This window comes from Chinchilla lanigera, unplaced genomic scaffold (assembly GCF_000276665.1).
Source record: "Chinchilla lanigera isolate Chin_1 unplaced genomic scaffold, ChiLan1.0 scaffold00037, whole genome shotgun sequence".
NCBI lineage: Eukaryota > Metazoa > Chordata > Mammalia > Rodentia > Chinchillidae > Chinchilla > Chinchilla lanigera.
Genome location: NW_004955438.1, coordinates 21,250,585 through 21,270,169, shown reverse-complemented (window position 1 = coordinate 21,270,169; position 19,585 = coordinate 21,250,585). Strand labels below are relative to the sequence as shown.

Genomic DNA, 19,585 nt, shown 5'->3' with positions numbered 1-19,585 from the left:
CATGCATTCTGCAGCGCTCTGTGCTGCTTCTACTCCGCCTGCCGCCTCTGGGTGAGAACAGACCCTCTTCTGAGTCACCGCAGTAAGTGGTTTGGCTGATACTCGCGTGCGCCCTCCGGCACTCAGCTTTCTCAGTAAGGCGGGGCGCTGTCGAGGAAGACTCCTGGTGCGGGAAAGACAGGCTGATTCCCAGATTCCTAGGACAGTAGTTCTCAAGCCTGGCAGACCCACTGGCTCCCTTTCTCACAGAATATTTTGTTTTTTGTTTTTTGTTTTTTTCCGGTACCAGGAACCGAACTCACGACCTTGCGCTTGCCAGGCAGGCGCTTTGCCGCTGAGCTAAATCCCCAGCCCCTGGCTCCCTTTCTGTAATAACGTTTTACTACATTCTCTGTGTTATTCTGAAATGAAATCATGGTTTATATGACCCATTACATGACTGTAAAAATCCATATAATGCCTTGTAGGTACTACGAAGGAGAGAGAGGATGAATTTATAGTAAAGCATCTGACACACATGTAACAGGTCAGAATGGCAGAGGAGACAGGGTCAGCTCTCTGCAGGGTACCTGCTCCAGACTCCCCCAGGGAAACGCGGACCTGGGGTTCTCCCACACAGAAAACAACTCTCAGTTAAGTTATAAACAAAATCAAGTATAATTTTCCTTTGATGTATTCCTAGAAAACTTAGCATACACTACAACTGGCGTACACACACACACATACACACAAAGAATTGGTGCTTTTTCTTAAATCGGAGTTAAATTCTGGCTCAGAAAATTCAAAACGAGCTGTCCACCAGCATATATCTGCTGGGATGTGCAGAACTGCTTTTCACCGGGCAGGGCTGTCCTGCTCACTGCAGGAGTAGCAGGACTCAGGGGACCTTTGCTTCCAGGGGTTCCCTTTGGAGAATCCATCCAGGATAACCCTGCCACTTCAGGTCTAGAACATCAGAGAAAACACACCTCAAGTTGTGTGCAAGACAGTGACTGAGACCGGACAAGGACCCAGACTCCTGACGCTGAGGCCAGGTTTTTCCTGCAAGTGAACTCGAGGAGGCCACGCTTTCCCGGGAACTTCAGAGCTGGGAGGGATGGCATTCTCCTCATTCCATGGGACTTGGCCACACAGCTGCTGTTTCTACCTCCGCTAGGTGGGGAGCCCCAGAACCCTCTGCACCTGTCCTCTCCCTGGACGCTCAGACTGTCATGCATGGGCAGCCACCTACTTCCTCCTGAGGCCCAGAAAGGGAAGCAATCGGCCTGAGTCCATGTACAGAGGCAGCACGGCCGGGCCAGCCCCGGGTCTCCTGACTTCCTCCAGCACTGTGGCCTCAGCACCCCCTGGCAGCTCTCTACCCGCACAGAAAGGGCCTCTCTGTGATAGAGGGCACACAACAACCAATGCGCCATGTCCTAGAAGAGGGAACCGAGGCCCACAGAGCCCTTGGGCCTGATGGAGATCACACCGGCAGAGCGGCAGGACGAGGGCCAGAGCCAGGTGGGGAGAACAGGACCTGCGCTCTGCTCCTGAGGCCTGCTGAGGCCCAGCTGGAGCCAAGGCCGGGGCAGCTACCTCGGGTTCCTGAGTGCCCGGCCGGTGTCTTCCCAGCATGCATCCTCAGAGGCAGAGGTCACGGCACTGCACAGGCCAGCTGCCCACAGGACTGTCAGGCTGGGGACACCGAGGCAGGGTGGCCTCTGCAGGAAGTACCTGGGTATCACAGTGGCGGGACCACCCAGGGCAGGGCCAAGGGGCCCTCTGTGAGGCCAGCTCCCTTCCCTGTTCCCCTGCAAAGGTCAAGGAAAGGGTATGTGTGTGTGTGTGTGTGTGTCTAGATCAAACATCCCCGAGATCTCTCCCACCCCTAAACGTGTTTGTACGTGCAGCCCAATGAGGGAATCTCACAGAGCAGGGGGCCAGCCACGCCTGCTTCCTCTCATGTTACTGCAGGGCTTCATTGTCCAGCAGGCAATCAGACTTCCAACGGCACCAGGGATCACTGTTACTACCTTTATCGTTACACACACACACACACACACACACACACACACGCACACATGCGCACACGGGATTGAGCCCAGGGAGCACTCTGCTACACGTGCAGCCCTTTTTATTTCGAGACAGGGTCTTGCTAAGTTGCCCAGGCTGGACTTGAACTTCTGATCCTCCTCCCTCAGCCTCCTGAGTACTAGAGATTTAGGCATAAACTGACCTATCTTCATCATGATGGGAACTCTGCAAAGTTTACAAAAACATCCCTTGGAAGGCAGAGCACAGCCGAGGATGGAAGGGGCAGGCTGCGAGCACCCTCGGGAGCAGGGACACTTCTGCCTGAGGCCCTCGGGCTGGCGCGGACAGCGGCAGACTCCTGAACGCTTGCTGACAAACTGGAGGCCAACTTCATCGACGGCGCGCGAAGTGACCAGGTTTGGAGAGGGCGTCTTCCTCATCAATAACCAGTCCTTCAGAGACGAGAAAGGAAGCAGCCAGAGCCAGGGGGCTGATCGACAGTGAAAGCTATGGCCAAGGAGCAGACTGAGCTCTCGCCTCAGCGCAGAGGTCATGTGGGTTTTAAAAGCTGTCTGTCGGTCCTTACTGTATGTGCATCAGGGACGGGGTCACTCACAGCTAACCCGAGGCATGGTACCATGACAACAGTCCCATCCCGCAGGCCAGGAGACGGCACAGAGAGGTCCAGACGCTTGCTCAGAGTAAGTACACACACATGAACACAAACACACAGGTCTGTGCGTGTGCACACACGCACACAGAGATGGACAGTGTGCAGGGCGCTGGCCTCAGGGCTTGCAGGACGGAGATGGCATGAGAGGCGCCTGCGCTGAGCACACATCCAGGTGCTGGACACTGACACCGATGACTGTCTGGAGCTGTGGTGGCTTCTGTCCATTTGCTGCAGTGAAACAGTAGGGTGTTCCGTGCCAGGATGAGTAGGCAGCAGGAAACCCCCCTGGTCAGAACTGTACTCGCAGGAGAAGAGGGGGCGGGAGGGGCTCCCAGCTGTCCTCGGTGCTTCTGGGCCTCCCTGCACCCATATCACACCAGATGGGGCCTGTTCAGGAGCCAAAGCAGGAGCAGCACCACACCCCTCTGTGGCCTTTGTCACAGGAGAGTAACAGTGAAAAATGGGGACAATGAACATGAAAAACAGAAGGTACAGCTGGGCACTGTAGTGTGTGCTTGCAGTACCAGCTACTTGGGAGGCTGAGGCAGGAGGGCTGTTGGAGTGCAGGGTTTGAGGCCAGCATGGACAACATAGTGAGACCCCAGTTCAATGAGCAAAGTTAAAAAAACCAAACAAGAGGTAAGTTCGACTGCATCACGGTGCATCTTGATATGGTTTTCAGGGGAGCACCCTGGCCATGAAGGGTGGGGCACTTCCTTCACCTGGAAAGGCTCACGGACTCTGGTGAGTGACAGAAGCAGACCCAGGGAGTCTGCTGCTCTCCTCACAGCACCACACTTCTGACACTCGAAGTGTGGGCCTCTGCACCACGCAGGCCTCCAGTCCTCTGCAGACACCAGCTGGGTGTCCCGCACTTTAACTCGGCTCTGACACCCATGCCCTGGAGTCTGTGCAGCCCCCACAGGTGAAGGGCTCAGTCCCACAAGCCCCTGCCTGGCTCAGATACCAATCACACGGAGTACGTGCCTGTTACACACGCTTCCGGCTGATTTGCCTACAGCTGGGGTTCCCAAATGTCCTTCTGGGGCTTGATAATTTGCTTTAATAACTCATTTACCCTAAAGGATACAAAGCCACCAAAGGAAAGGGCACCTAGGGCGAAGTCCAGAAAAGTTCTCTGCGGGCTTCTGTCCAAGTCAAGCAGGGTGCATCACCCTCCTACGCAGGGTGCGCTGCACTCACTGACTCAGGAGCACCCTGGCCCGTTTCCACCCGGAGGCTGGGTGGGGCTGAGCGTATGAAGCTCCCTTCACACACACAGCTGCCCCTGAAGCTACCTAGGGCTCCCACCACCTGCTGGCTCAGGAGCTTAGAAACAGACTCTCTTAGTGCTCTGGAAGTGCTAAGGGTCTTAGTGGCTCTTTGGTCAGGAACGAGGGACTAAGGTCCAACACTGCAGCAGAAGATGCTCCCATCGCCCTTGCCACTCCAGGAGCCTCAGGGGTGTGAGGAGCTCTGTGCCAGACACAAGCTGTCCCCTGTCACTACAGCCTGTGTGCACAGACCAAGTTGGGCGAGAGCGGCCCATTCACAGATGAACAGGAAGACACACCTGGAGAGATGTGTCACTGGCAGCTGCAGCTGGCTCCGGCTTACAGGATTATAGGATTAGGGGTGACTTCCTTGCTGTCGTTCCTCGGCGAAGAAGGACTGGTTCACTCTGAAACTGTTCTGAAGGCACCAGGGGCCCCTCAGGAAGTAAAGAAGGGCATTCACCACTCGCTCCCTCACAGAATTTTACTCGAGCTGCTCTCAGCAAGGGCGACAGTGACGGCGTTTGCCAGGGGATTGGAATTCACGGCAGTGCAGAAAATGGACAGGAAGCCACAAACCACTAGAGCAGGAAGGACCTGTAGGGATCTAGGTCCACATCGATCGTTCAGAGGTCACACAGTGAGTCAGTGGCTGAGTCACGTAAAGGCACATGGAAGGAGCAGCCTTTATGGAGTTCTTAAACCACCAACTGATGCCTGATAAGGGAATGAATTATGGGTGGGGCGGGAAACCACGCAGCTTTGGGTGTGCGCGAACAGCCTGTCAACACTGCCCCCTGCTGGTGGCTGGCTTTGAGCACATGGAGCTGGGCTCTCACGGAGAATGCAGGCGGAGGAGGACAGACGGAGGTGCTTTCTGCGGGTGCACCAGAGGCTGATCAAGTTGGTTACAAGACAAAGTGATGACCCAGGCGCCTGTGTCCTTGCTCATCCTCCTTGCAGGGGTGAGAACCTTGCCATGAGCCAAGCTCACTGTCCACAGGGCCCAGGTCCCCAAAGTGAGGAGACCGCTAGGGGCCGGGGACACAGGCAGAGCTCATGCACCGCGAGCTTGCTACACGAACTTCCTGCCTCTCTCTGACCCATGGAGGCAGCGGTGAGTTGCAGAAAAGCTACAAGCGAAGGCCTAGCCTTAAGTTTCAATTCCACCAATGCCTCTGGCAGGTACATCTGGATCCCAGGCCTCTAAATGAATAAATGTACTATAGTAGCTGGCCTGAGTACCCACAGGACGTAGACACCGGATTGTAAGAGCTTTGCAGTTTCAGGAAGTACTTCCTTAGCTGGGTAAGGTCTTCCTGCGGGGCTGAGGGTCCGGGACCCCACTCAGCTGTGTGGTTGGTAGGAGCTTTTCCTTAAGAAGGGCAGTGAAGGGGTATTAGAGAAGCAGCCTGGTCAAAAACAAAAAGCCCAGGTTTTGCCGAGAATGTGTAATAGTGCTATTGCTATGACCAGCACTTTATCTGCACGAGGCCAAAGAAGGCCCCCGACTTCCTCCCTGGGCCCGTGCAGCATCCTTGGCCACGTACTTTGCCTAGAAAGACGGGCAGCGTGGTTTGTGTGCTGTGTGCTGTGACAGTGGATCAGCCGTGACCCACACGGCCACCACTGCTAGGCTGTGACACTCTGTGCCAGACAGGGGCTCCCTGGAGCCAACACACACGACCTCCGTCCCATTCACTCAGCAGAGCGGAGCATTAGCACCGGCCACCCCCTGGCGACCCCAGAACACCTCCAGGTGTCAATTTCTGCCAGAAGAGTCTAGTAAGCCAGAGATGGGAGTGTTTATATCCACTGGAGAATTCCCGATCCCCAAGCCGTGTCTGGGACCCTTGAGAACCCACAAGGTAGCGCTGTGCTCCTTCCCCCACCCAGGGAATGGAAACCCCCAGGCTCCGTGACTGTTATTCATCTAATTTTTAACCTGATAAATTGACGTTAGGTTTACCAGGTTGGGTCTGAAGTTAAAGGAAAATATTCCAAGCTCACTGCCCCAAGAAGATGGACATCAGCAAAATGTCAGAAAAACAGATCTTTTCTACCTAATGTCTAGAAGTCAGGTGCCGAAAGTATTACACTTGCATCAGTCCTCTCCAATAATGTCAAGCATCCTGGGTCAACCATGGGCTTCACTGCAGAGCAGCAGAAAGGAAGGAAAGAAAGCACACCGAAGCCCAGCCCTCTGCCCCTCCTCAGCCTGCAGACAGTACGAGCCATGGGCACAGGTGAGGCTGGCTTTGGGTTTCGGCTAATTCTGTGGCTGGGGGATTACACGAAGCTGCTTCCCTCTCCGAGCCCCGGCTTCTGGTCTCAAGCAGGGACGGTGTCTCTGATGTCTTACAGGGCTGTGGCAGAGTCAGCCAAAAGCATGGGGACGGGAAGGCTGCCTGGTGCTGGTGGGGGGTACGCTTTGCTTTCAGTTTGCTCGCTGAGTCTCCTGTGTCTCCCCGCGTGGAAGCTCCAGGCAGAGCCAATACCAGTGCTATCCACACATGGAGGAGAGCAGGGAGATGGGGGCCAGACCCAGCCCGGGAAGACACCGAGTCTTGGCAAAGACATCTGAAGAGTGGTCCCTAGAAGGCTTCTGGAGCTGGTTATCTGCCTTCGGGCCACACCCGCCCACAGCAGAGGAAGGGGTGTGGCTGAGTGTGTACCAGGCACCAGGCACCATCCTGGGTTCTCAATCCTTCTTCCGTTCTGGAAAGTTCACTGCAGGAGCCCATGTGATGAACCGTCCTGCCCACACCACTTACACGCCATGTGATCACACGAGGTCAAGAGCCGCCACAACAACGCTGCCTTCTGGAAGTGGACTGCATGTGTGCCTGAGCCTTCTGGTGCCAAGGACACTTCGGTCACACCTGGCAGTGGAGACTGGGGACGTACTTAGTGAAAACACACTAGGCTGCAATTCTGGATCTGTGCCTGGTGTCGGAGGAGTTCACACCTCAGCCATGGAAGTGGTCTGATGTTAAGGGGTGCAGGCCCTCCCATCTGCGCACAGGATGTCATGGCTACTCCTAAGTGAGCTTTCAGGTCAGGCCCGGCCCACTCCGTCCCCACTCCATCCACAGGGGACAGGGCGGCCTGGGCTCAGAACCTGACACCAAGAAGTTCCTCTCCTCATGATGGGTCACGGCTGTCTTTCCTGAAAATGAGGGCTGGAGGAACTGATTTACCTGTGATGGGATAGTGAATTTACTAAAATGACTAGCAGTTTTACATAACTGAAGTGCGTGCTTTGAATGAATCAATTCACCCTTTTCTGGCCTTTTAGTACCCTTAGGTACAGATAAAGTAACTCACATCTGGGACAGGCAGAGGCAGGAAGTGGGCTCACGAGAAACAGTAAGCTTGCTTCCAACCTCTCCGGTGGAGAGAGAGTTTGCTAAACACCTTTCGGGTGCCTGCGGCACTCAGTACCAGCGCTGCTTCCTCACAACGCACACTGCGCTCCCGGCGGAAAACCCACACACCCTGCCACAGCCGGGGAGACACATCCGCAGCTAGTCTTTATCCATCCACACTCCCCCAGGGCTTAACTTGTGCCCCACGGCTCAGCCGTATCAGGCCAAGCAGATGTTTAAGCTCCCACTCCCTCCTTAGTCAGGTGGTGACAGCAGCAGCAGCATGGATGACAGCGATGTCACTCACGAATGCGAATACCAAGGCATGGCGGTGTGTGGCCCAAACATTTCTTCATCTAGCATTTCTTCTTCTAGTCCTCATTTAAATGTTAAAAGCAACACTAAACGTCCCCATTTCTAGATAAGGACACTGAAGCACAGAAAGCCACAGATAAGCCACCCAAGATCTTGTTCCTCAGCTACAGTGTGGCGGAACCAGGGCTCAAACCGAGTCCAAGCCTGGATTCTTAACCAGTGCCTACACCAAGGTAAGATCCCAGCCACCTGCAGGACCACGTCTGCAGCGGTCAAGATACCCAGGACAGGAAGGCCTCAGTTCTCTCTCTAAAAGCCACACACAGTGGCAAGCGCAAGGCCTTGAGTTTGATTCCCAGTATCAAAAAAAAAAAAAAAAAAAAAAAAGCCACACATAGTTTTGCTTTTCTGCATTAACCATGCTGCTCAGAAATCTTCCCAGCCCCGCTCCCACCATCTCTACCGAGTACCAGCTCCCCCCAAGTCCTGCAGGTCTGTGCGGACTTTCACAGCACAAGCCTCCGCCCTTCCAGTTTTATTTCCAGCCTCTTTCCTACCTGTCGCCTTCCCCAGCGTGTGCGAGCTGCCCTGCGCCTCCAGCTCCGACCTCTGCCAAGGCAGTGCCTCTGCCTGGGACGCCCACTCACACCTCCGCCTCCTGAAGTGCTCACCCTCAGAACTCCAGCTCAAGTGTCGCCTCCCCTGCTGGCCCAGATGGCAGAGTTACCTGTTTCCTCAAGTACCTTGCACGCACCTTTGTTAGAGCACGTCCTGTGATCCACGAGAGCTCGCTGTTCATGAATGAACCTGTCCACCCCAAAGTGCTAAGTACCAGAGGCGGAGGGCTCCGCTCACTTCCTATCTATTCTGCCTAGCCAGCTTCTTACGCTATACGGTAGACACTTGTCAAACATATGAATACCTGAATTCAAGAATAAACTGTCAGTTGCTCACTCATCTGCGGCAAAAGTATTCTAGAACACAGAGGTAGGACGGCGAGGAAGAACAGAGCTGTGGGAGAGCGTCAGTACTCCCGGACCTCATACACTGTCAGACACAAACATATTTTCCTCCTTCCCATTGCTCACATTTCTCTAAGCCCCAAGTCAGGCAGCAGGGCTCCCTGAGGGCCCACGTCATGTTACTCAATGCAGCGGCAGTGCTAGGACACCAGAGAACTAGAGGCCTGGGGGCCCGGGTGGAACAGGAGGTTTTGGGCCACAGGCCACGCTAAGCCCCGCTTACCTCCTTCTTGGGAATTCATGATGTTCAGGGCGAACAACATTGCATTGGAGAACGTGGTCGCCTCTTCCTTACTGGCAAAGTTTAAGCCGTAGACCTGGCGGGCGTCTCGCCACTGGTGGAAGGTCGGTGTTGCCTGATTGTACTTCAGCCCTTTCACTATTGAATAATTGATCACAACCTGGAGGAAAAGAGAGAAATGTATGTAAATAAGTAAAATGTAAGCGAGCCGGTCGGAGCTGCGACGGGCCGAGGAGATCGCATCCTCCAGACGAGAGACGGGTGGGGACGGGGTTTGAAGAAGGGGAAAGCGTGGTCAGGCACATTTTCAGACCAAAACCCATAGTGCAGTAAGGGTTCCAGAAGCTCCTTATTTCACTTAATGGCCGATGCTGTGTGGTCCCAACCTCCAGAAGCCAAGGCTGGAGCCGGGAGTCAGCGTCACTGAGGGGGCCAGAGCATTCTTCTGCACCCACTTTCTCCAGTGCTGAGACACGCATATTAGTATCGGTGACCTCTAGGAGCTCCTGGGAGGAGCATGGTGCAACACACACATTATTTACATCTTACATCTTCTACAGAGACTGTCCCTTAAGGTTACATCCTTGTAATGCACATTCCTGCCTCCCATAGGCCTCTGTGCACATTTAGTACTTAAGAATGCATTTATAAATGCTTGCATCTGTCATTCCAGCACTCTGGGCGACTGAGGCAGGAGGTTGGCAAGTCACAGACGAGACTGGGTACCTTTCTGAGACCTTATCTCAAAGTTACAAAGGGGGATAGGGCTGTAAGTCAGCGCAAGGGCCCTGGGGTCAAGCTGCGGGACCACACACACAAAAGGTTATTAGCTAAAGGGACAACTTGGAAAAGTGAATATGCTGCACACATACGCAGCATTCTTAATGGTTTTATTATTAATCAAACAACAATTATTAACTGATTGCCAATTATTAACGATACCAGCCCTGGCAGGGAAGGACAAGAAGACAGGACAGCAGCCAGACGCCAGGAGCTCACAGCAGTCAAGACTCAAAGCAGGTCTGTCTGATCTCTACACTGCTCTTGTAGACATATAAAAGAGAATTAGCGAGCTGAGGATGTAGCTTAGTGGTACGGAGCTCATTTAGCATGTGTGAGGTCCTGGGGTTGATTCCTAGCCCTGAAAAAAAAGTAAAAAGATAAAAACAGTGACGCTGAAAACTGCATTTAGTAAGTAGAGCTCGTGAAGGCAGTGGAGGCTGGAGAAGGCCCGGTGGGCTGGCGTCATCATCCCGCTGCTCTAACCCTCAGGTTTGGCGGCACGGGGTCTAACAGCATGGAACTTACTAGCCTCCACTTTCTGGTCTGTGAAACACAGTATGACATGGTGATGTGGCACCCTCGCAGGGCACTGTGAGGATTGGATCCTACCCATGAAGACCTCACGTAGGTCCTGGCACACAGTGCCCACTGGGATACAATAAGGTCTTCATACATGGAGAAGGCAGGCAGCATCCAGATGAGGTTGGGTGGCCAGTTGTTAGGCATGTGATGGACAGAGCTGGCTGTAGGGCAGGGACAAGATGCTTCTGAGGTCTCATGATAGCTTGTGTCTAGATGTCTCCTCAAAGCCTCATGTGGTCATAGGTGGGGCTTCTCTGTGGTGGCTACATCTAAGTGTCATGCTGGGATCAAGGGTGTGATGCTGAGGCTGATTCACAGTGAGATGCTAGAATTAAAGGTGTGGATGCCATCCACCCCAAGGGCAGGTACCCTGGATAAAATATAAGAGACTGAAAGGGGCTGCTGCTGTTGCTGTTGTTTGTTGCTGTCTTGCCTTCGCCTGCCATGAACTGTTGCCCCTCTGCTGTGCCACTCTGCCTTGGAGCCAGCCAACTATGGACTGAACCCTTTATAGACTGTGAGCCAAATAAGCCCTTTCCCCTTTAACTTTGGGCGTCGGTATTTTCTCTCAGCAAGGAGAAAGGGAACTAAGACAGGTCTCATGTGGCCCTGAGGCTCCAGCGCTCTGTGATTGCAGGGCTGGGGACAGCTCTCTCTGCTGTGCCCCATCAGGAAGAGATCCAGCATGTGACAGGGAGAGCAAGCCAGAGGGCGTGGGTGCCAAATCACCTAAAGAGAGGCACATGTTTACTGGCAGGCAGATATTTTGGCCAACATCTCTACACAAGTGTTCCTGTGTGGTTCTCTATTTTTTGCTCTTTGTACTAAGAGATTCACCTGAATACACAGATAAAGCAAAATAACCAAGTGGAAATGATTACGCTTACTTCCGGGTCATCAGAGAAAGGGCAGGAGGTGTAACGGAGTACATGCATGAGAAAACTGGGAAGTGACCATGGTTAAAAGCACAGATGTCCTCTGAAGGTTAGAGGATACATTAACAGTGGTAAGGTGACCACAATGAGACAGATCATGAGTTTCTGTTTTCAAGTATTTTTGCTTTTGCTGTACTTTAGTGGACATTAGCAGACTGGAACCAGCCACAGGAAAATGTTTTAAATGGGAGAAAGGCTGGAAGTCACTTCTTATCAAGACAGGCTGAGATAACAAAGCAAACAAAGGAAGAGCCTTTGCTATATCACCACTACAAATGGGGAAGTAGGCTAAAAGTTAAACTGTAATGGTCATTTGGAATCAGGCTGTCTGACAGCTCCTGAGAAGGTAAACTTTGTGCATTCTTGTAAGATTCCCAAAAATGAGGTAATGGTTACTATGCAAACCTAAAATGTACTTAAACTGGAGCTGAGACCCAGATGGTGTGGACATCTCTGGCTCCTGCTTAGAGACTGTCCATCAGCCAGCTTAATAAAGCTTTGTTCATTCCTGCCTTTTTGGTTTTCCTGTGAGTGCCTTTCTCGATGAACTCGCTTGCTGTATCACTATTACTTCTGCTTATCTGTATCACTTACTTACTGCTGTATCACTGTATCACTCAGCTATTATGATTAGAGTTGCTATGAATATTTTCATACATGCCCTTTAGTGAACATAAGCACTCCTTCCTCTTGGCACGCACCTACGTGGGGGTTCTGTGGTATATGTGCATTTAGTTTAGTGGGCTCAGTCAGTCTTCCAAAGAGGCTGTACCAATTCACACTCTTTCCAGCAAGAAAGACAGCTCAAGTTGTTTGACAACTCTTGGTATTATGTGTCTTTTTAACTTCAGCCCCTTGGTGTGTGAAGTGCTAGCTCACCGTACCTTTCATTTGTATGTCTCTGATGATCAACAATGCAGAGCACCTTCACACACTTACTCACTGTTTCTTATGTTCCACTGCCCTTTTGTTCAAGCTTCCTCTCCAATTATTATTATTTTTTTTTGTGGATACTGGGACTCGAACTTAGGACCTTGAACTTGCAAGGCAGGCAATCTGCCACTGAGCTATATCCCTGAGCCCTCTCTCCAATTTTGAAAAGAAAGAATTTGTCTTTTTTAAAAACTGATTTATAAGACATCTGTATATAACTTTTCACTAGTGTTTTGTCTTATTTAAATATATGTATTGTGAATATCCTTTTTCACTCTGTAGCTTGTGGTTTCATTCTCTTAATGTTGTCTTTTAACGATAAAAATTCTATTTTAATGAAAGTCCACAATAATTTTGTTCTTCTATGATGTTTCTTGTGTCCTATCCAACAAGCTTTGCCTTCTCCAATATCATGAAGATTTTCCCTATATTTTCTTCTCCAAACTTTCCTGATTTTTTTTCCCCTCTAATTTGAAATGGGAGTCTTGCTATGTTGTCCAGGCTGGCCTTGAACTCAGGGCTCAAGCAATCCTCCCACTTCAGCCTCCTGACTAGGAGGGAGCCCCAGCAGGATTCACCACGCCCTGCCTGATTTTCACCCTTTTTAGCACAAGATGTATTTTGGTCCACGTTTTATGTACTGAGAAGAATGTATATTGCACAGTTACGGGCTGTAGTTTCTACCAATATAAACTAGGTTGGCGAACAATATCATTCATAGTTTTGACATCTTTCTTACAGTTGCTTATTCAATCCATCGGTTGGAGGTAAGATGAGAATCTCTAAATATGGCTCTGAATTTGTTTATTCCTCAAAACCTTTAAATTGGTCCACTTTTGCTTTATACTTTTTGCAACATATTTTATTAGACACATACAAATTTAGGATTTCTCTTTCAACTGACCTTTTTATCTTTACAAAGGCCAGTTTTTCTCTTTATTAATACTTGTTATCTGAAGTTCTATCTTATTTTACATTAAATAATCACGCCAATATTTTGGGTTTATGTTCATAAAGTTTAGCATTTTTCAGTTGTAAAATTTCAACCTCTTCCGATCAGCTGTATTTCAAAACTTATTCTCCAGGATTTTGCAGGACTGATCTAGCTACTTGCTGAAGGATAAACTTATTTTAAAATGTTGCGCTTTCCAAATAGGATCCCATTATCACGATGTTTGCACATGTTTTACCCTGGGGAGTGCAGGAGTAAGTACAGCGCCTTTCCTTTCTTTTAAAGGAAATTCTGGCAACTCCAAACACTGCTGAATGTGTTTTTGAGGCTTCTGAGTAAAAACAGCTAAGACTCCTTTACAAAAAAAGAAACCCGGTGGTAAACTATCTTCCCGATCCTCCGTATTTACTTGGCTCCATAAACAACAGGACTGACAGGCTGGTCAAGACTTCTGAGGGACCTTCCAAGCCAAATCTCTCTTCCTACTGCCTTTCTCATCACCTTTCCGAGAGGCCAGAGCCTCAAGGGCTCACAGTACAGCACACTGCATCCTTGAACAGTATCTTACGTCATAGTCCACTTTTATTGCTATAATGAGATTTCTCCTTTATGGGCTAACTTTATAAAGAAAAGAGGTTTCTTCAGCTCACAGTTCTACGGATCAAGAGCCCAAGCCTGATGACCGCGATGGCCTGCCTGCTAGCAAAGTCCCAGGTGGTGCAGGGAGTGTATGGGTGTGTCCCTTCTGTTTGTTTCCTCTTACAAAACCACAAGGATTCACTCATGGGGCTCTTATCTAATCCGCACCTCCCCAGAGCCCCACCTCTAACACCCACATTGGATTAATCCCCACCCCTGCCAATATCTCACCATGGGGATTCAATGTCAACATGTGGCCCTAGGAGACACACGCAGGACCCCATCCGAACTACGGGCGTGTGTAAAAAAGTTCTTTCTCTGACTGAGTTCAGATCTTCACAATGCTGTTTACACAGTATTACTAAAGCAGTTCTCTGGGGTACATGTGAGCAGTGGACACGGCAGCCCTCTGGGAGTTGAAAGCATGGCTCTGCCCTCTTCCGTTTTTCTCTTCTCCAGTGAGAGGCTCTCATTCTTCCTTCCATTGCTCCGCATATCACACTGCTCCCAGGCCCCCTCACCAGCCAGGGGTCCCTCCTCGTCCTTTTCAGTCTGTGCCACCCAAGTTTGGCTCTAGCGTTCTGGGTGCGGGATGGGCAGTCCCGTGCGCAGCAGGGCTATGCTTCCTTTGTCCCCTTTCTTTTGTCCTCACCTCTATTAACTCACGCTGCTATTTTATTGCTATTAATTCAGTAATTTTATTCATGTTACTTCTGTCACTTTAGCCCATGAACTCACTAACATTTTGGGTGGCCACCACTCAGTCTCAACTAAAACTCCTTCAGGGTTTTCTCTTTCAGTGTGATTCAGGTTAGATTTTGACACCTGTTCTTTTCTCCACAAATGAGCATCCGGTTTTGTCTCTACCTGTTTGGCAATTTAAATGGGGATAACAATTTTTGCACCATTATCCTTACAGCGTTATTCGGAGAATGAAATAGGGGTATGAAAAGACTCTACAGGACTGGGCAACACAGTAATATCCTGTCTCAAAAGGGAGGGGATATAGCTCAGTGCAAGAGCTCTAGGTTTGACCTCCAGTACTTAAAAAAAAAAAAAAAAAAAAAAGACGAGTGCTCCATAATCCATAAAGAACATTAAACATAGAGATTCTGTTATTTATAAGACTAGGAATCTTTGTCTCTTAAAATATTTGGCCGTTGTGAGATAATGGTCCATAACGACGGGAAACGTGAACATCCATCTTTTTCTCCTGAGATCCCCAAAAGTTACTATGGGTCGCGACCCTTCCCACCTCCTCTAACGCCTTCACTAACTACGAATGACTTGTATGCTCCTAGCCACCATGCCCCACCACTGGGGAAGGCAGTCTCAGCCACACGCAAGGAGCTTGCCCTTGAACTTGTGATTCCAAGTGGAAGGCTGTTGTGGCTGGATCTACAGTGTTCCTCAAACACCTCATTTTTGGGAAGTGACAGGATCATGGGGACTTGCGGTGAGGAGGTGGGTCCTGGAAAGAGGCGGTCCTGGGCGTGGCTGGAAAGGGTTTCTCTCCCTCCTCGGCTCCTCTTTCCTCTCTTTGCTTCTGGTCGCCATGACGAGAGCAGCTCTCCTCTGCCAGGCCTTTCCGCCATGCAGATTTTCCCCTTGGAGCTACCAGGCCACACATGGACTGAGACCTCTGAAATGGTGAGCCAAAATAAACCTCTCCTCCTTAATCTGTGGGTGTCGGGTATTGTGTCTCAGCAATGATGAAACCGACTAAGACAAAGGCTATGTTTGATACTTCTCTGTCAGACTCCGGGAGACCTCTGAGTTAGAATCAACATAGCCTGTCCCTCCCTGCATGGGAAAAAGGCCTCTTCTTCAACGTGTGCTTCCCTCTAATGGGGGCAGTGCGGGTTGAGAACAGGTGCTTTTCAGTCATGCTGTTTCCCAGTGTGCCCGCAGGGAGACTAAGTGGCATGAAAGGAATGGAAAACTTGTCACTGTTGAAGCCAACCCTTAGGGAACGCCCCCTAGGATTCCGGAACTACAGCAAGTAAAGGGCCTTCATGTCGAAGGCTGAGTCTACCCCCCCATGGAATGTTCTGGAAGTCTGTGAGATGTTTTAGACTGTCATCACAGGTGGGGCTAGGATTCTATCTATCCTGCTTGGTGCAGTAAATTAGAAAGACAGGGAACCAGTAAATCAGGACAGGGAAGCAGTTTCCCACGGGTTTCTAGAAAAACTTTCATACCATGAGAGCTAGCTAACAAGGGGTACCGAGAGTTCAAGGTTAGACTATCTTATAGCAGGGGTTCTGAATGGGGACATCCCTTTTAGCCACAGAACGGGGAAACTAAACAGGGCTCTTTTGGCCAGAGAAGAAGGCCATTCACTAGGTTACACTAGAAACGGAACCCAAGTGTCTGTTCTCTTTTCTAGCTGCTAAGAGGCAGATTCTTCCGGAGGCAGCAGGCTGCCTGTTCCTCAGTTTAGCCGAAGTGTGACCAACAAATGCCTCCTAGAGATGCTGCTGAAGGAGGGTTTATCAGGGACGCCGAAGCCACAGCCCTGTTAACTTTACTGCTAAAAATGCCTGGTCAGTCTGAGAAGAAGCTGGAGGGAGAGCTCACCAAGATCACTGTGGGTGAGCAGGCAGCCTGTGTGTTTCCGTCCCGATTTTAGTCTCGGTCACGTCCGACAGCTCTGCCTTAGGGATGTGCGTGATATTCACGGTGTGATGGACACGGGTGACTACCATGGCTTTGCACGGGGACTTCCCGGATGCATTCCGAACCATCTCTTCTGATTTACCCAGGATGGGCGGAGACAGCCCCAGCTCTAGGCCTCTCCATAGGCTTCCATAGTAAGATTTAGGGACTGGTGAACTAAAAATCTTAATAGCTACCTTACAGGTGTGTATGTAAACATAGGGTAGGCCGAAAACATTCATGCACCCTAGCTTTCAAAGCTTTTCCACGCCAACTATGTAATTCTAATCTGACCACAACACCGTGGAGTAGGCAGGGTGCAGATCACGGTCTCTACGTGACAGATAGGGAAATGACGTTCAGAAGAGATAGACTGCTTAAGGTCTCATACCTTGGTGTGTGAAGCCACAGAGTCAGAATGTGAACACAGGTCCTCAGATTCCAAATACTGACCTCTCCCCTGGGGGTGGGGACGAGGAGGGCGAGCACAGGCTCAGGGTAGGGTCTGTGCCTCTGCACTCACCTGCTGATCCTGTAGCTTGACTCCAACGACTCTGAAGGTGTTGCTGGCAGTGTTGTGGTAGATGTTGATCCGGCTGAATCCCTGCTGTCCAGGCTTGATGGGTACCCATTTCTTACTGGTGTCATCGTAGACCATCACGGAAGCCCGAGCTTGGCAAATACTCTGTTCACTGCAGAGCAAGGAAAAAAAAACCCGAAACATTAGCCTCAGCTGGAGTGGATGGAAGCTGGCTTTGCTCTTTGTGAAACAGAGGCCAGTGCTCATGTTCGGACTGCTAGAACTTCCTGCTGTCTGGAGAAGGCTGCCGGCCCTTCTCCAGAGACCACGAGAAGCAGAGAGGAAGTTTGGTGCCAAACTTGGAATAACCTGGAAGAGAGCCCCACCTTTGCTTCCCGGGGAAAAGGCACCTGACCAAGAAGAGAGGAACTGTTACAACTTGCCAATGTCTATAACGTCCTAGGCACTGCATTACAACATGGAAATGCATAGGTGCGTCAGAGCCCGCAGGCTCTGCATTTACACACAAGCCCAACCCTGGTACCTCAGTCTCTAGTACACAAGGATTCCCAAAATGAAGAGCGGGGTGCAGTTGTTAAAGGGAGACCCTGACAGCAGTGGGGAGTGAGGTTATCAGTCACCTAAAGACAACGACAAACAGGAAACAAAGTCCAAAACCCAACCTTCAGGAGCAACGACAGTGAAGCAGGTGTGTCCAACGAATAATCCTAACGGTGAAGCCAGGTAGTCAAGAAAAAGCCAAATTATGTTCACTTTACCATCTTTAAGAAGGCAGGGAACCGAAATACTTGGAAAAGATCCCTGTCCCAGCCTTGTGGGTGCTGGGTGACAGAAATTGTGGTTTATCCCATTTGCCTCAGTGACCTGTAATCCTGAACTTGGCCAGTGTCATGGGTTCCCGAGGATTCCAGAGGCGCCTCCTCAGGGCCTCTGTAGGTCAGATTGTGGAATGGCCAGGGTGCAGATTGCCACAGACTAATGCCCTGTCTGCATGGAGTGCCATTTCGGCCTTCATTTTACTTCAGACAAACTCCTATGCACGCTTCTGGGTTGTTACGTGCCAGTGTTGGGTCATAAACCTTCCAAATGCCTGCCTGCTGAGGGTCAGCCTTGCCACCCAGCTCTGGGTCTGGGCTGAGCAGTCGAAAGCAGGCTGTGGCTGCCCACTCAGATGCATCTGGTTGAGTACTGGGCATGAGCTGCTGGGGTTCTGGTCTACAGTGGGGTTGTGTCTTTCTATTGCACAGTTCATCACACATCCCACACTCAAGGGACTGCACTTACTGCTTCTGTGTTCTGGAGCCTGGATTGCTGTACCTTTTTATTTTAAAATTTGTATCGGTCCATTCTACAGTACGTAAGTGTCCCAGCCCTTGTGTGGAGCTGGTCCATGAACATAACACACCTGAATTGCCTTCCCATTCCCTCTCCCTCCCATCTCTTGACCCCCTTTTCATTTGAGAAAGCTCTATTTCCCTACTTCCTATTACCTATCATTTTTTTCCTGCTTTTTATTTATAATTTGGGTTTTTCATGTAGGCTTAGGGGGAGTTATTCCTCCCCTGGCTATCTTTGGTCAAAAAGTCTATTAGAAATCAGAGTAGGCTGTACAGGCAGTCAGTCAGACTTCAGTTCAAATCATCCCAACATGAACTAATCATAAATCGCCTGATGGGCTGAGGCTTGTCACTGCTGTCGACACGCAGTTGCTCACTGTGACCATGGTTCTGGGCATGTGTTCCAGATACTTCTCCAGGGCTACAGAGATCCTGAAATGCATGATGATATCGGTCAACCAAATGTAACTTTATTAAGTCACAGGGATCTGAGGTGGAATCCCAGCTCCACCACCTGCCAGCATGTGACCCTGAAGCCCTCCTGCTGATTCAGGGGCTGGAGGGTGGGTACCTAAAAATGTACCACGCAATAGGGCCACGCCATGGAAGTGTGCCCTTCAGCCGCCCTCAGGAGAACCTGTTTGGGGGTGGGGCTGAACAGCGGTCCCTGGAATGTGCGCTGAGGTTGTGCATTTCCAAGGATGCTCCCAGCTAGGGACCAGCCATGGCAGGATCGCACTGACCCATCGCTGCCTAGCCAGGGGCCCTTCCACCAGGGAAGCCTTCCTGTTAGCCTGTCCAGACTTCCTCAGGGTTATGCTGTGGTCCGAGATGCTTCTGCCCATCGTCCTGCCCTTTCTCCCTGGGCAGATGTCATGCCTGTGTCAGGCCTGAGGCTCTCCGGGCCTCCTCCACCAAGGTTTCCCCAGTAAGTCTTTTATGCACAACTTGTCTGCACGGTCCCAGCATCTGCTCTCCGGGAGACCCAACATGAGGCACTGTGCTGTAGTGCAGGTCCCACGAAGCCAGGAGCACGTCTGTCCACGCTCCGCTCGCTGTGGGAGCTGGCATCCAGCAGGTGCCTAATGAATGCTCATTGTGGGTCCCCAGAGCTGAAAAGAAGCCTCAGCCATCTAATCCTCTCACGGTTCAATAAAACAGATCTGACGACAGCATTGAGGCTTTGAACGGCACGGAGCAGAACTTACTACTCTCCCAAGCGGCCCACTGGTGGTCAGCTGGTCCGTGTGACATTCTATTTGCTGCTGTCCAGAGTTGCGGGGATGGCCAGCTGAAATGGGTGTCTTGGCTTTTTG

General features: G+C 50.8%; 1 protein-coding gene across 3 annotated transcripts in view; it reads right to left on the bottom strand.

Moving 5' to 3' along the window:
- Evl (Enah/Vasp-like) overlaps positions 1-19,585 on the bottom strand; it is a 99,897-nt gene that overhangs the window by 28,488 nt on the left and 51,824 nt on the right. For all 3 annotated transcript variants that reach the window (XM_005390426.2, XM_005390428.2, XM_005390427.2), the window contains exons 2-3: positions 16,915-17,083; positions 8,892-9,069 (exon numbers count right to left, since the gene is read on the bottom strand). In XM_005390426.2, coding sequence (XP_005390483.1) covers positions 8,892-9,069; positions 16,915-17,083 — 347 coding nt within the window. The remainder of the gene's footprint in view (positions 1-8,891; positions 9,070-16,914; positions 17,084-19,585) is intronic.